At 58.5% G+C, this 12,990-nt stretch overlaps 1 protein-coding gene across 2 annotated transcripts in view; it reads left to right on the top strand.

Moving 5' to 3' along the window:
- The first annotated feature begins 2,765 nt into the window (after window positions 1–2,765).
- lias (lipoic acid synthetase) overlaps window positions 2,766–12,990 on the top strand; it is a 50,903-nt gene continuing 40,678 nt past the window's right edge. For both annotated transcript variants that reach the window (XM_067988618.1, XM_067988625.1), the window contains exon 1: window positions 2,766–2,871. In XM_067988618.1, coding sequence (XP_067844719.1) covers window positions 2,818–2,871 — 54 coding nt within the window. In that variant the 5' untranslated portion in view covers window positions 2,766–2,817. The remainder of the gene's footprint in view (window positions 2,872–12,990) is intronic.

Below are 12,990 nucleotides of genomic sequence, written 5' to 3'. Positions count from 1 at the left end.
AATTGCAGTAAGACATCTTTACTCCTGTACTCAAATCCACATGTAATAAAGGCCAACATACAATTTGCCTTCCTAATTGTTTGCTGCACCCGCATGTTAGCTTTCAGTGACTGGTATACAAGGACACCCAGGACCCTTTGAACATCAACATTTCCCAATCTCTCACCATTTAAAAAATACTCTCCATTTCTGTTTTTCCTACCGAAGTGGATAACTTCACATTTTTCCACATTATATTCCATCTGCCGTGTTCTTGCCCATTCACTTAGCCTGTCTATATCCCCTTGAAGCCTCTTTGCATCCTCCTCACAACTCACATTCCTATCTAGTTTTGTGTCATCAGCAAACTTGGAAATATTACATTTGGTCCCCTCATCCAAATCATTGATACAGATTGTGAATATCTGGGGCCCAAGCACCGATCCCTGCGGTACCCCACTAGTTACAGTTTGCCACCCCGAAAAAGACCCGTTTATTCCTACTCTCTTTTTTCTGTCTGTTAACCAATTCTCAATCCATGCCAGTATATTACCCCCAATTCCATTTGCTCTAACTTTGTTCACCAACCACCTGTGTGGGACCTTATCGAAAACCTTCTGAAAATCCAAATACACCACGTCCACTGGTTCCCCCTCATCTATTCTACTGGTTACATCCGCAAAGAACTCCAATAGGTTTGTCAAACATGATTTCCCTTTCATAAATCCATGATGACTCTGCCAAATCCTATTATTATTTTCTAAATGTCCTGTATTCACATCCTTTAGAATAGATTCTAGCATTTTCCCTACTACTGATGTCAGGCTAACAGTTTTGTAGTTCCCTGTTTTCTCTCTCCCTCCTTTCTTAAATGGTGGGGTTACATTTGCCAGCCTCCAATCTGCAGGAACCGATGCAACCATTATCTCCATAGCCATCTCTTTCAAAAGCCTGGGAAGTAGATCATCAGGTCCTTGGGATTTATCGACTTTCACTCCCGTTAATTTCTCTAGTACTATTTTTTTTACTAATACTAATTTCTTTCAGTTCCTCATTCTCGCCAGACCCTTGGTTCTTTGGTATTTCTGGGAGGTTTTTTGTGTCTTCTTCTGTGAAGACAGACACAAAGTATTTGTTTAATTTCTCTGCCATTTCCTTATTCCCCATTATAAATTATCCCGTCTCTGTCTGTAAGGGACCCACATTTGCCTTCGCCAGTCTTTTGCTTTTTACATACCGAGAGAAGCTTTTACAGTCCGTTTTTATGTTTCTCGCTAATTTACTCTCATGTTCTATTTTCCCTTCCTTTATCAATTTCTTAGTCCTCCTTTGATGAATTCTAAAATGCTCCCAATCCTCAGGCTTACTGCTTTTTCTGGCAACTTTATATGCCTCTTTCTTTGATTTAATACTATCTTTAATTTCTCTTGTTAGCTACGGTTAGACCACTTTTCTTGTTGGGTTTTTGTGCCTTAAAGGAATATATATTTGTTGCAAATTATGTATTAATTCTTTAAATGCTAGTCATTGCCTGTCTACCATCATACCTTTTAATAAAGTTTCCCAATCAACCACAGCCATCTTGCGTCTCATACCTTCAGAGTTTCCTTTGTTTAGATTTAAGACCCTAGTTTCGGATTGAACTACATCACTTTCAATCTTGATGAAGAATTCTATCCTATTATGGTCACTCTTCCCTAAGGGCTCCTTTACAAGATTATTATTAACCCTTTCTCATTGCCCAATACTAGATCTAAAATAGCCTGTTCCCTAGTTGGTTTCTCAACATAGGTGGTCAATATTAATTGTGCCTCTGGGCTAACCTTACAGAAAGTAGATAACATGCAGTGAGAAAGGAGACATAAGGTATCAGAGATGGAGAAAGTGAGAATGAATGGGCAGAGAAGCAGAGAAAAACAACTTACATTTTTACAGCATCCCACACATAGAGGGAAGTCTAAGGGCAGTCGGCAAAGAGTAAACACCAAGCAGGAGGGAGAAAGCAAAAAGGATTGTAGGGCCAAAAAGGCAATGTTGCTGGAGAAGGGAGTTCCAGAGGGCGATACCATAATGGCTGAAAAAGCAGCTACAAATGGTGCCACAGGAGTAGGGAAATGTAGGCTGGTAATGGAAGGATGCAGGTATGTGGCTGGAGGTGATGGGGCAGTCAGCAATTTAGTGGGAATGGGCTCAAATCAGCAGGAGGTGAATCTCATGGACAAGCTCTGACAGGGCATGAGGGAAGAGGAGATTTCTCTCAGTTACTTTTATTGCTCAGTTTAGTATATTTAGCCTATTACATATTAAAGCTGATAGTTACGTATTTGCCCTTGCCTCTAATGTATTAATTCTTAATGTCCTTCCACTCTTGTCACCAATCGAATTCACCCACTGCTCTATCCTGGATGAAATTCCTTGCTCATTCAACACCGCTGAAAGAAAAGTGTCTATCTGTCAATTGTATTCTGTTCATGGGATCTTGTGCTCAAAATGGCTGTTGTATTTCCCTAGAGATCAACAGTGGCTGCAATTCAAAAATAATGCTATGGTTGCAAAGCCACATGGGGTCTCCTGAAAATGTGAAAGTCAGAGTCAAATTCCTTCTTTATGTACTCTATGCATAAATGCAAAATATTACAAAACATCAATTATAATCATCCCGAAATCAGGCGACTGAACACGTTGTAACTGAAATTACAAAACACCTCACAGTCATACTTGTAATGACACAGGAAACCCAGAGGGCGGCAGCTGCTGCGCGTCGCCAGAACCAGAGGGCGGCGCTGTCGCTGGAGGCGCGGCCAGAGGCTCGACCTCGGCAAACCGCAGGAGGCCGACATGGAACTGCTGCGACTCGGCCGGTACTCGGCTCACCGCCGGCGGCTGTTACAGGTCAGCGCGGCCTTCGGGAACCGGGGGAACCGAGAGTGTTCAATGGGGGGGAGGACGAGGACGAGGACGAGAGTGTTCAATTTGGGGGGGGGGGGGGACGAGAGTGTTCAATGGGGGGGGGAGGACGAGAGTGTTCAATGGGGGGGGGATGAGAGTGTTCAATGGGGGGGGGGGAGGACGAGAGTGTTCAATGGGGGGGGGATGAGAGTGTTCAATGGGGGGGGGGGGAGGACGAGAGTGTTCAATGGGGGGGGACGAGAGTGTTCAATGGGGGGGGGGAGACGAGAGTGTTCAATGGGGGGGGGGGGGACGAGAGTGTTCAATGGGGGGGGGACGAGAGTGTTCAATGGGGGGAGGACGAGAGTGTTCAATGGGGGGAGGACGAGAGTGTTCAATGCGGGGGGGGAGGACGAGAGTGTTCAATAGGGGGGGGGGGGGGGGGGGGACGAGAGTGTTCAATGGGGGGAGGACGAGAGTGTTCAATGGGGGGAGGACGAGAGTGTTCAATGCGGGGGGGAGGACGAGAGTGTTCAATGGGGGGGGGACGAGAGTGTTCAATGGGGGGAGGACGAGAGTGTTCAATGCGGGGGGGGAGGACGAGAGTGTTCAATGGGGGGGGGGGGGGGGGGACGAGAGTGTTCAATGGGGGGAGGACGAGAGTGTTCAATGGGGGGGGGGGGAGGACGAGAGTGTTCAATGGGGGGGGGGGGAGGACGAGAGTGTTCAATGGGGGGGGGGGGGGGGGGGGGACGAGAGTGTTCAATGCGGGGGGGAGGACGAGAGTGTTCAATGGGGGGGGGGACGAGAGTGTTCAATGCGGGGGGGGGAGGACGAGAGTGTTCAATGGGGGGGGGGACGAGAGTGTTCAATGGGGGGGGGACGAGAGTGTTCAATGCGGGGGGGGAGGACAAGAGTGTTCAATGGGGGGGGACGAGAGTGTTCAATGGGGGGGGGGGAGGACAAGAGTGTTCAATGGGGGGGGACGAGAGTGTTCAATGCGGGGGGGGAGGACGAGAGTGTTCAATGGGGGGGGGACGAGAGTGTTCAATGGGGGGGGGACGAGAGTGTTCAATGGGGGGGGGACGAGAGTGTTCAATGCGGGGGGGGAGGACAAGAGTGTTCAATGGGGGGGGACGAGAGTGTTCAATGGGGGGGGGGGAGGACAAGAGTGTTCAATGGGGGGGGACGAGAGTGTTCAATGCGGGGGGGGAGGACGAGAGTGTTCAATGGGGGGGGGACGAGAGTGTTCAATGCGGGGGGGGAGGACGAGAGTGTTCAATGCGGGGGGGGAGGACGAGAGTGTTCAATGGGGGGGGGACGAGAGTGTTCAATGGGGGGAGGACGAGAGTGTTCAATGCGGGGGGGAGGACGAGAGTGTTCAATGGGGGGGGGACGAGAGTGTTCAATGCGGGGGGGGAGGACGAGAGTGTTCAATGCGGGGGGGGAGGACGAGAGTGTTCAATGGGGGGGGGACGAGAGTGTTCAATGCGGGGGGGGGAGGACGAGAGTGTTCAATGGGGGGGGGACGAGAGTGTTCAATGCGGGGGGGGGGACGAGAGTGTTCAATGGGGGGGGGACGAGAGTGTTCAATGGGGGGGGGACGAGAGTGTTCAATGGGGGGGGGGAGGACAAGAGTGTTCAATGGGGGGGGACGAGAGTGTTCAATGCGGGGGGGGAGGACGAGAGTGTTCAATGGGGGGGGGACGAGAGTGTTCAATGCGGGGGGGGGAGGACGAGAGTGTTCAATGGGGGGGGGACGAGAGTGTTCAATGGGGGGGGGGAGGACGAGAGTGTTCAATGGGGGGGGGGGGGGGGGAGGACGAGAGTGTTCAATGGGGGGGGGGGGGAGGACGAGAGTGTTCAATGGGGGGGGGACGAGAGTGTTCAATGGGGGGGGGACGAGAGTGTTCAATGGGGGGGTGGGGGGAGGACGAGAGTGTTCAATGGGGGGGGGGGGGGGGACGAGAGTGTTCAATGGGGGGGGGGGGAGGACGAGGACGAGAGTGTTCAATTTGGGGGGGGGGGGGGGGGGGACGAGAGTGTTCAATGGGGGGGGGAGGACGAGAGTGTTCAATGGGGGGCAATGGGGGGGGGGGGAGGACGAGAGTGTTCAATGGGGGGGGGACGAGAGTGTTCAATGGGGGGGGGGGGGACGAGAGTGTTCAATGCGGGGGGGGAGGACGAGAGTGTTCAATGCGGGGGGGGGAGGACGAGAGTGTTCAATGGGGGGGGGGGAGGACGAGAGTGTTCAATGGGGGGGGGGGGGGGGGAGGACGAGAGTGTTCAATGGGGGGGAGGACGAGAGTGTTCAATGGGGGGGGGACGAGAGTGTTCAATGGGGGGGGGACGAGAGTGTTCAATGGGGGGGGGACGAGAGTGTTCAATGGGGGGGTGGGGGGAGGACGAGAGTGTTCAATGGGGGGGGGGGGGGAGGACGAGAGTGTTCAATGGGGGGGGGGGAGGACGAGAGTGTTCAATGGGGGGGGGGGGAGGACGAGAGTGTTCAATGGGGGGGGGGAGGACGAGAGTGTTCAATGGGGGGAGGACGAGAGTGTTCAATGGGGGGGGGGGGGGACGAGAGTGTTCAATGGGGGGGGGGGAGGACGAGAGTGTTCAATGGGGGGGAGGACGAGAGTGTTCAATGCGGGGGGGAGGACGAGAGTGTTCAATGGGGGGGGGACGAGAGTGTTCAATGCGGGGGGGGGAGGACGAGAGTGTTCAATGCGGGGGGGGGGGACGAGAGTGTTCAATGGGGGGGGGGACGAGAGTGTTCAATGCGGGGGGGGGGGGGACGAGAGTGTTCAATGGGGGGGGGACGAGAGTGTTCAATGGGGGGGGGGGAGGACAAGAGTGTTCAATGGGGGGGGACGAGAGTGTTCAATGCGGGGGGGGGAGGACGAGAGTGTTCAATGGGGGGGGGACGAGAGTGTTCAATGGGGGGGGGGACGAGAGTGTTCAATGGGGGGGGGGAGGACGAGAGTGTTCAATGGGGGGGGGGGGGGGGGAGGACGAGAGTGTTCAATGGGGGGGGGGGGGGAGGACGAGAGTGTTCAATGGGGGGGGGGACGAGAGTGTTCAATGGGGGGGGGACGAGAGTGTTCAATGGGGGGGTGGGGGAGGACGAGAGTGTTCAATGGGGGGGGGGGGGGGACGAGAGTGTTCAATGGGGGGGGGGGGGAGGACGAGGACGAGAGTGTTCAATTTGGGGGGGGGGGGGGGGGACGAGAGTGTTCAATGGGGGGGGGGGAGGACGAGAGTGTTCAATGGGGGGGGGACGAGAGTGTTCAATGGGGGGGGGGGACGAGAGTGTTCAATGCGGGGGGGGAGGACGAGAGTGTTCAATGCGGGGGGGGAGGACGAGAGTGTTCAATGGGGGGGGGGGAGGACGAGAGTGTTCAATGGGGGGGGGGGGGGGGGGGGAGGACGAGAGTGTTCAATGGGGGGGGGGGGGGGGGAGGACGAGAGTGTTCAATGGGGGGGAGGACGAGAGTGTTCAATGGGGGGGGGACGAGAGTGTTCAATGGGGGGGGGACGAGAGTGTTCAATGGGGGGGGGACGAGAGTGTTCAATGGGGGGGTGGGGGGAGGACGAGAGTGTTCAATGGGGGGGGGGGGGGAGGACGAGAGTGTTCAATGGGGGGGGGGGGAGGACGAGAGTGTTCAATGGGGGGGGGGATGAGAGTGTTCAATGCGGGGGGGGGGACGAGAGTGTTCAATTGGGGGGGGGGACGAGAGTGTTCAATTGGGGGGGGGGGACGAGAGTGTTCAATGGGGGGGGGGGAGGACGAGAGTGTTCAATGGGGGGGGGGGACGAGAGTGTTCAATGGGGGGGGGGGGACGAGAGTGTTCAATGGGGGGGGGGGGGGGGGAGGACGAGAGTGTTCAATGGGGGGGGGGGAGGACGAGAGTGTTCAATGGGGGGGGGGGAGGACGAGAGTGTTCAATGGGGGGGGGGGAGGACGAGAGTGTTCAATGGGGGAGGACGAGAGTGTTCAATGGGGGGGGGGGGGGACGAGAGTGTTCAATGGGGGGGGGGGGAGGACGAGAGTGTTCAATGGGGGGAGGACGAGAGTGTTCAATGCGGGGGGGGAGGACGAGAGTGTTCAATGGGGGGGGGACGAGAGTGTTCAATGCGGGGGGGGAGGACGAGAGTGTTCAATGGGGGGGGGACGAGAGTGTTCAATGGGGGGGGGACGAGAGTGTTCAATGGGGGGGGGACGAGAGTGTTCAATGGGGGGGGGAGGACAAGAGTGTTCAATGGGGGGGGACGAGAGTGTTCAATGCGGGGGGGGAGGACGAGAGTGTTCAATGGGGGGGGGACGAGAGTGTTCAATGCGGGGGGGGAGGACGAGAGTGTTCAATGGGGGGGGGACGAGAGTGTTCAATGGGGGGGGGGAGGACGAGAGTGTTCAATGGGGGGGGGGGGGGGAGGACGAGAGTGTTCAATGGGGGGGGGGGGGAGGACGAGAGTGTTCAATGGGGGGGGGACGAGAGTGTTCAATGGGGGGGGGACGAGAGTGTTCAATGGGGGGGTGGGGGGAGGACGAGAGTGTTCAATGGGGGGGGGGGGGGGACGAGAGTGTTCAATGGGGGGGGGGGGAGGACGAGGACGAGAGTGTTCAATTTGGGGGGGGGGGGGGGGGGGGACGAGAGTGTTCAATGGGGGGGGGAGGACGAGAGTGTTCAATGGGGGGCAATGGGGGGGGGGGAGGACGAGAGTGTTCAATGGGGGGGGGGACGAGAGTGTTCAATGGGGGGGGGGGGGACGAGAGTGTTCAATGCGGGGGGGGAGGACGAGAGTGTTCAATGCGGGGGGGGAGGACGAGAGTGTTCAATGGGGGGGGGGGAGGACGAGAGTGTTCAATGGGGGGGGGGGGGGGGGGAGGACGAGAGTGTTCAATGGGGGGGGGGGGGGGGGGGGAGGACGAGAGTGTTCAATGGGGGGGAGGACGAGAGTGTTCAATGGGGGGGGGACGAGAGTGTTCAATGGGGGGGGGACGAGAGTGTTCAATGGGGGGGGGACGAGAGTGTTCAATGGGGGGGTGGGGGGAGGACGAGAGTGTTCAATGGGGGGGGGGGGGAGGACGAGAGTGTTCAATGGGGGGGGGGGGAGGACGAGAGTGTTCAATGGGGGGGGGATGAGAGTGTTCAATGCGGGGGGGGGGGACGAGAGTGTTCAATTGGGGGGGACGAGAGTGTTCAATTGGGGGGGGGGACGAGAGTGTTCAATGGGGGGGGGGGACGAGAGTGTTCAATGGGGGGGGGGGGGACGAGAGTGTTCAATGGGGGGACGGGGGACGAGAGTGTTCAATGGGGGGGGGGGGGGGAGGACGAGAGTGTTCAATGGGGGGGGGGGGGGAGGACGAGAGTGTTCAATGGGGGGGGGGGGACGGACGAGAGTGTTCAATGGGGGGGGGGGGACGGACGAGAGTGTTCAATGGGGGTGGGGGACGAGAGTGTTCAATGGGGGGGGGGGGGAGGACGAGAGTGTTCAATGGGGGGGGGGGGAGGACGAGAGTGTTCAATGGGGGGGGGGGGGAGGACGAGAGTGTTCAATGGGGGGGGGACGAGAGTGTTCAATGGGGGGGGGGGGGGGGGAGGACGAGAGTGTTCAATGGGGGGGGAGGACGAGAGTGTTCAATGGGGGGGAGGACGAGAGTGTTCAATGGGGGGGGGACGAGAGTGTTCAATGTGGGGGGGGGGGACGAGAGTGTTCAATGGGGGGGGGGGGAGGACGAGAGTGTTCAATGGGGGGGGGGGGGAGGACGAGAGTGTTCAATGGGGGGGGGACGAGAGTGTTCAATGGGGGGGGGACGAGAGTGTTCAATGGGGGGGGGACGAGAGTGTTCAATGGGGGGGGGACGAGAGTGTTCAATGGGGGGGGGGGGGAGGACGAGAGTGTTCAATGGGGGGGGGGGGACGGACGAGAGTGTTCAATGGGGGGGGGGGGACGGACGAGAGTGTTCAATGGGGGTGGGGGACGAGAGTGTTCAATGGGGGGGGGGGGGAGGACGAGAGTGTTCAATGGGGGGGGGGGGAGGACGAGAGTGTTCAATGGGGGGGGGGGGGAGGACGAGAGTGTTCAATGGGGGGGGGACGAGAGTGTTCAATGGGGGGGGGGGGGGGGAGGACGAGAGTGTTCAATGGGGGGGAGGACGAGAGTGTTCAATGGGGGGGGGACGAGAGTGTTCAATGGGGGGGGGGGGGGAGGACGAGAGTGTTCAATGGGGGGGGGGGGGAGGACGAGAGTGTTCAATGGGGGGGGGGGGGGGAGGACGAGAGTGTTCAATGTGGGGGTGGGGAGGACGAGAGTGTTCAATGGGGGGGGGATGAGAGTGTTCAATGGGGGGGGGGGACGAGAGTGTTCAATGGGGGGGGGGACGAGAGTGTTCAATTGGGGGGGGGGGACGAGAGTGTTCAATTGGGGGGGGGGGACGAGAGTGTTCAATTGGGGGGGGGGGACGAGAGTGTTCAATTGGGGGGGGGGGAGGACGAGAGTGTTCAATGGGGGGGGGGGGGGAGGACGAGAGTGTTCAATGGGGGGGGGACGAGAGTGTTCAATGGGGGGGGGGGAGGACGAGAGTGTTCAATGGGGGGGGGACGAGAGTGTTCAATGGGGGGGGGGGGGAGGACGAGAGTGTTCAATGGGGGGGGGGGGGGGAGGACGAGAGTGTTCAATGGGGGGGGGGGGGAGGACGAGAGTGTTCAATGGGGGGGGGGGGGAGGACGAGAGTGTTCAATGGGGGGGGACGAGAGTGTTCAATGGTGGGGGGGGATGAGAGTGTTCAATGGGGGGTGGGGGGGACGAGAGTGTTCAATGGGGGGTGGGGGGGACGAGAGTGTTCAATGGGGGGTGGGGGGGACGAGAGTGTTCAATGGGGGGTGGGGGGGACGAGAGTGTTCAATGGGGGGGGGGGGACGAGAGTGTTCAATGGGGGGTGGGGGGGACGAGAGTGTTCAATGGGGGGTGGGGGGGACGAGAGTGTTCAATGGGGGGGGCCGAGAGTGTTCAATGGGGGGGGGGGGCCGAGAGTGTTCAATGGGGGGGGGGGCCGAGAGTGTTCAATGGGGGGGGGGGGGGACGAGAGTGTTCAATGGGGGGGGGGGGACGAGAGTGTTCAATGGGGGGGGGGGGACGAGAGTGTTCAATGGGGGGTGGGGGGGACGAGAGTGTTCAATGGGGGGTGGGGGGGACGAGAGTGTTCAATGGGGGGGGGGGGACGAGAGTGTTCAATGGGGGGTGGGGGGGACGAGAGTGTTCAATGGGGGGTGGGGGGGACGAGAGTGTTCAATGGGGGGGGGCCGAGAGTGTTCAATGGGGGGGGGGGGCCGAGAGTGTTCAATGGGGGGGGGGGCCGAGAGTGTTCAATGGGGGGGGGGGGGACGAGAGTGTTCAATGGGGGGGGGGGGACGAGAGTGTTCAATGGGGGGGGGGGGGACGAGAGTGTTCAATGGGGGGGGGGGGAGGACGAGAGTGTTCAATGGGGGGGGGGGGACGAGAGTGTTCAATGGGGGGGGGGGACGAGAGTGTTCAATGGGGGGGGGGGGGGAGGACGAGAGTGTTCAATGGGGGGGGGGGGACGAGAGTGTTCAATGGGGGGCGGGACGAGAGTGTTCAATGGGGGGAGGACGAGAGTGTTCAATGGGGGGGGGACGAGAGTGTTCAATGGGGGGGGGGGACGAGAGTGTTCAATGGGGGGGGGGGACGAGAGTGTTCAATGGGGGGGGGGGGACGAGAGTGTTCAATGGGGGGGGGGACGAGAGTGTTCAATGGGGGGGGGGGGACGAGAGTGTTCAATGGGGGGGGGGGGTGGGACGAGAGTGTTCAATGGGGGGGGGGGTGGGACGAGAGTGTTCAATGGGGGTGGGACGAGAGTGTTCAATGGGGGTGGGACGAGAGTGTTCAATGGGGGGGGGACGAGAGTGTTCAATGGGGGGGGGACGAGAGTGTTCAATGGGGGGGGGGGACGAGAGTGTTCAATGGGGGGTGGGACGAGAGTGTTCAATGGGGGGGGGGTGGTGGGACGAGAGTGTTCAATGGGGGGGGGGGGGTGGGACGAGAGTGTTCAATGGGGGGGGGGGTGGGACGAGAGTGTTCAATGGGGTTGGGGGGTGGACGAGAGTGTTCAATGGGGGGGGGGGGACGAGAGTGTTCAATGGGGGGGGGGGGGACGAGAGTGTTCAATGGGGGGGGGGACGAGAGTGTTCAATGGGGGGGGGGACGAGAGTGTTCAATGGGGGGGGGGGACGAGAGTGTTCAATGGGGGGGGACGAGAGTGTTCAATGGGGGGGGACGAGAGTGTTCAATGGGACAGGAGGGAGGGGGAGGGGGGGAGGGGGGGGAGGGGGAGGGGACGAGAGTGTTCAATGGGACGGGGGGGGGGACGAGAGTGTTCAATGGGACAGGAGGGGGGGGACGAGAGTGTTCAATGGGACAGGAGGGAGGGGGAGGGGAGGGAGGGGAGGGGGGGAGGGGGGGGGAGGGGACGAGAGTGTTCAATGGGACGGGGGGGGGGGACGAGAGTGTTCAATGGGACAGGAGAGGGGGGGTGACAGGAGGGGGGGTGACAGGAGGGGGGGGGGGACAGGAGGGGGGGGGGACAGGAGGGGGGGGGGGGACAGGAGGGGGGGGGGGACGAGAGTGTTCAATGGGACGGGGGGGACGACGAGAGTGTTCAATGGGACAGGGGGGGGAGGAGAGTGTTCAATGGGACAGGGGGAGGAGGAGAGTGTTCAATGGGACAGGGGGGGGAGGAGAGTGTTCAATGGGACAGGGGGGGGAGGAGAGTGTTCAATGGGACAGGGGGGGGAGGAGAGTGTTCAATGGGACAGGGGGGGGAGGAGAGTGTTCAATGGGACGGGGGGGGGGAGGAGAGTGTTCAATGGGACGGGGGGGGGGAGGAGAGTGTTCAATGGGACGGGGGGGGGAGGAGAGTGTTCAATGGGACGGGGGGGGGAGGAGAGTGTTCAATGGGACGGGGGGGGGGGAGGAGAGTGTTCAATGGGACGGTGGGGGGAGGAGAGTGTTCAATGGGACAGGGGGGATCATAACATAAGATAGAGAGAAAGATTGTAGTAATCTCAGGTCTATAGAGAGAGAGACTGGGGATTGGAGTAATCTCAGGTCCATAGAGAGAGACTGGGGATTGGAGTAATCTCAGGTCCATAGAGACTGGGGATTGGAGTAATCTCAGGTCCATAGAGAGAGAGACTGGGGATTGGAGTAATCTCTGGTCCATAGAGAGAGACTGGGGATTGGAGTAATCTCAGGTCCATAGAGAGAGACTGGGGATTGGAGTAATCTCAGGTCCATAGAGAGAGAGACTGGGGATTGGAGTAATCTCAGGTCCATAGAGAGAGACTGGGGATTGGAGTAATCTCAGGTCCATAGAGAGAGAGACTGGGGATTGGAGTAATCTCAGGTCCATAGAGAGAGAGACTGGGGATTGGAGTAATCTCAGGTCCATAGAGAGAGAGAGTGGGGATTGGTGTAATCTCAGGTCCATAGAGAGAGAGACTGGGGATTGGAGTAATCTCAGGTCCATAGAGAGAGAGACTGGGGATTGGAGTAATCTCAGGTCCATAGAGAGAGAGACTGGGGATTGGAGTAATCTCAGGTCCATGGAGGGAGAGACTGGGGATTGGAGTAATCTCAGGTCCATAGAGAGAGACTGGGGATTGGAGTAATCTCAGGTCCATAGAGAGAGACTGGGGATTGGAGTAATCTCAGGTCCATAGAGAGAGAGACTGGGGATTGGAGTAATCTCAGGTCTATAGAGAGAGACTGGGGATTGGAGTAATCTCAGGTCCATAGAGAGAGAGACTGGGGATTGGAGTAATCTCAGGTCCATGGAGGGAGAGACTGGGGATTGGAGTAATCTCAGGTCCATAGAGAGAGACTGGGGATTGGAGTAATCTCAGGTCCATAGAGAGAGACTGGGGATTGGAGTAATCTCAGGTCCATAGAGAGAGAGACTGGGGATTGGAGTAATCTCAGGTCTATAGAGAGAGACTGGGGATTGGAGTAATCTCAGGTCCATAGAGAGAGAGACTGGGGATTGGAGTAATCTCAGGTCCATAGAGAGAGAGACTGGGGATTGGAGTAATCTCAGGTCCATAG

Source organism: Heptranchias perlo, chromosome 1 (genome assembly GCF_035084215.1).
Source record: "Heptranchias perlo isolate sHepPer1 chromosome 1, sHepPer1.hap1, whole genome shotgun sequence".
Taxonomy (NCBI): Eukaryota; Metazoa; Chordata; class Chondrichthyes; order Hexanchiformes; family Hexanchidae; genus Heptranchias; species Heptranchias perlo.
Note: the sequence above shows the minus strand (reverse complement) of the source record. Positions and strands in the feature narration are given on the sequence as shown.